The sequence below is a fragment of the Lepidothrix coronata genome, unplaced genomic scaffold (assembly GCF_001604755.1).
Source record: "Lepidothrix coronata isolate B3197 unplaced genomic scaffold, Lepidothrix_coronata-1.0 Scaffold385, whole genome shotgun sequence".
Classification (NCBI taxonomy): Eukaryota; Metazoa; Chordata; class Aves; order Passeriformes; family Pipridae; genus Lepidothrix; species Lepidothrix coronata.
Window position 1 is genome coordinate 121,831 of NW_016690565.1, and position 3,146 is coordinate 124,976.

The 3,146-nt window shown below is 52.1% G+C and overlaps 1 protein-coding gene across 1 annotated transcript in view; it reads right to left on the reverse strand.

Annotated features, from left to right (window-relative positions):
- STRIP2 (striatin interacting protein 2) overlaps positions 1 to 3,146 on the reverse strand; it is a 20,673-nt gene that overhangs the window by 8,228 nt on the left and 9,299 nt on the right. Inside the window, exons 14-15 of the mRNA XM_017839199.1 lie at positions 2,855 to 2,981; positions 1,172 to 1,272 (exon numbers count right to left, since the gene is read on the reverse strand). Coding sequence (XP_017694688.1) covers positions 1,172 to 1,272; positions 2,855 to 2,981 — 228 coding nt within the window. The remainder of the gene's footprint in view (positions 1 to 1,171; positions 1,273 to 2,854; positions 2,982 to 3,146) is intronic.

Genomic DNA, 3,146 nt, shown 5'->3' on the forward strand with positions numbered 1-3,146 from the left:
GGAGTGGGGTCTGTGCATCAGAATGGGACCAAATCCCACATCTGGAGTGGGGTCTGTGCATTGGAGTGGGACCAAATCCCACATCTGGAGTGGGGTCTGTGCATTGGAGTGGGACCAAATCCCACATCTGGAGTGGGGTCTGTGCATTGGAGTGGGACCAAATCCCACATCTGGAGTGGGGTCTGTGCACTGGAATGGGACCAAACCCCACATCTGGAGTGGGGTCTGTGCACTGGAATGGGACCAAATCCTACATCTGGAGTGGGGTCTGTGCACTGGAATGGGACCAAATCCTACATCTGGACTGGGGTGTGTGCACTGGAATGGGACCAAACCCCCCGGGATAATTCCTTTTGCAGGGCAGTGCCTGCTGTTTGCTGTGATCTGACACACCAGGATTCCAGAGTTTAAACCTGGAGTTTAAACCCCCCTCACCCACAGGTGTGTGTCCTGTGGAACCTCCACCGGGAGCAGAGGGAGGAGTTCAGTGCTCCTGGGATACATTTTCTACCACCTTAAAGTGCATTTCCACCAAAAGTGGAAATGTTTCTGGCAGGGAAAAAAAAAATCAACACCTTACTTCCCGTTTTTCCACGTGTTCCCTCTCACACACACAAACCACACCGTGCAGGAGACACACCAGCCCACACACACAGCTGAAGAGCAACAAAAAGAGCATCAGAAAGGGAGAAAAGGGATCTTTTCCCCATCCCAACGTCCCTCTGAACGGGGAAATCCCACCCTGGTGAGCTGGGGAAGTGCTGGGCCCTCTCAGCTCGTGGTGGTGCCACCAGTTCCCTGCTCAAACTGGGGCTGGTGCCTGTCTCAGATCAGCACCAAAAGGCAGTGACAACCATGCAAAAGGTGAATTTTGGCTATAAAATACGGAAAAGATGAAGAGGACACTCCCCACTGGTCTTTGTGGAGCTGTGGCCCACGGGTGGCACTGGGCTGCTCCCCAGGAGAAGGCTGAAAACAAGCCTGTTTTATTTCAGTAGGGGGGTTTTAGGGAGAGGTTGGAAAGCCACCCCCCCCATTCCTGCCATCATTGTGCCAAAGGGATTGGCTTCCTCCAGAGAATTCCTGCCCCAGAGGTCCCAGGTCCCACCCCACATTCCCAGCAGGGTTCCTCGTTCCCAAAGCCCTCTCCCTGGCCCAGAGGTGGCTGTACCCGTTCTTGGCAGTGATGTAGGACATGATGTTCTGGTTGAAGAACTTCAGGATCAGAGGGATGCAGTTGGCAAACACCAGGTGCTGGGACACGTACTCGAACTGGGGGGAGAGAGACAAGGGAAACTGGTCAGAACTGGGACAACTGGGAGCACCACCTGGGAATGGGGACGTTTCCAGCCAAGAGCAAAGCACTGCTGTTGGTTTGAGACACCTCCCAGACCATCTCCCCCCTGGCCTGTGCCGTGTCCAGCAGCTGGGAAGTCCCATTTGCCACAGGGTGGACACAGGAGCTTTGTGGCAGTGCTTTAGGAGCAGCTGCACCCAAAGCAAACGTGGCTTTCTGGAATTAAAGCTCTGGTAAAACGGCATCTGGGGAAGAGGGAAGGAGGAGATGCAGCTACTACAAGAGAAAACCCAATAATTCCTGCTGCTCTCTCACACTAATCCCACCTCCCTTTGAAATTTTGGACTGAAAAAATATCCTTGGCTTCATAAATGCTTTCAATTTTTCTCCCCCTCAAAGCATTAAATGGTCAAGGTCCCTTCCAGCCCAAACCATTCCATGACTGACTCTGTGATTTTCATGGCGCTCCCTGAGACCTTTTGGCACCAAAAACTGGTGATGCCTCACCCAAAAATCACACCCAGAGGCAGGACCAGGGGCACAAAACCCCCCCAGCTTCCTCCAGGCTCAGCCCCAGGGTCCTCCTGCCTCAGAGGAAGAAAAGAGAGGAGCTGCTCTGGAGTGAGGAAAATGAGTGAGGGCACGTGGGGAAACCCAGAACAAATGTGGGACTGTCAAAGTGTGGGGTTTGTTTCATTTTATCCAATCCAGTCTGTGCATTTATACTTATCCTATTGTTTCATTTTATCCAATCCAATCTATGGATTTATACTTATCCTATTGTTTCATTTTATGCAATCTAATCTGTGGCCTTATCCTACTGTTTCATTTTATCCAATGCAATCTATGGATTTATATTTTCCCTCAGATAAATGTCAGTGGGCAGTAAATATCAGTAAATAACACAGATGGACTCGTGCCACGCTGAAACCTTTAAGAGAAAGAAAATACTTAGAAATGCTTAGAAAGCAGTGATTGACTTGCAGGACAGGTGGAGAACTGGACCACAGCTCATGTCTGTCCTGCTTTTTTGTTTTAGACCAAGGAAAGCCCTGGAGTGGGTGCAGATGGCACAAAAAATCAGATTAAACCTCAGCCCCAGCTCTGCCTCTGCTGAAACTGGAGCCCCAAGAACGTGATCCTGCCAAGACCCAGATTAGTTGACCTCCTTGAGGTCCTTCCCAGCCTATTTCTGGTCCCTGGAGATGACACAGAGCAAAGGAAGGTCTTGCCTAACCCCCCTCCCCTTCCCCCTTCTGCCAGAGGGGCTCGTGCTCGGGCTCCGTCCTAAATTCTACCCTGAGCGGCCACAGCAGGAATTTTTCCAGAAGTCCTAAAGCTCCTTCCCCGTGAGTGGATGAACGATGCTGCCAAAACACAGCTGAGGAACATTTCAGGCAGGTTCTCCCAGCCTGGGATAAACCCTGACCTGGAGCTGGGATGAGCAGCACGGACACGTCACAGAAACCCCTCCAGCAAGTCTTTTGGGAGAGGGTTTATCAGGACACACCAACTCCAAGAGCAGCCTGGCAGTGGCCAACCCTGCTGTTGGCTCACCTGGTAGATGTGGTTGAGCTTCAAGTGCTTGAGGAGCAGCAGCAGCGAGGCCGAGATGCTCTTGACGATGATCTCCTTGTGCCTGTTGACGTCGATGCCCAGCTTCATGCTCTGCAGGACGGTGACACTGGCAGGGAGGGGATGGAACAGGGGGTGTGGGAATCAGAGAATCCCAGAATCAGCTGGGTTGGAAGGGACCTCCGAGATCATCCAGCCCAACCCTTGATCCAACCCCGCTGTGGTTCCCAGCCCATGGCACTGATGCCACATCCAGTCTGTCCTTAAACACCTC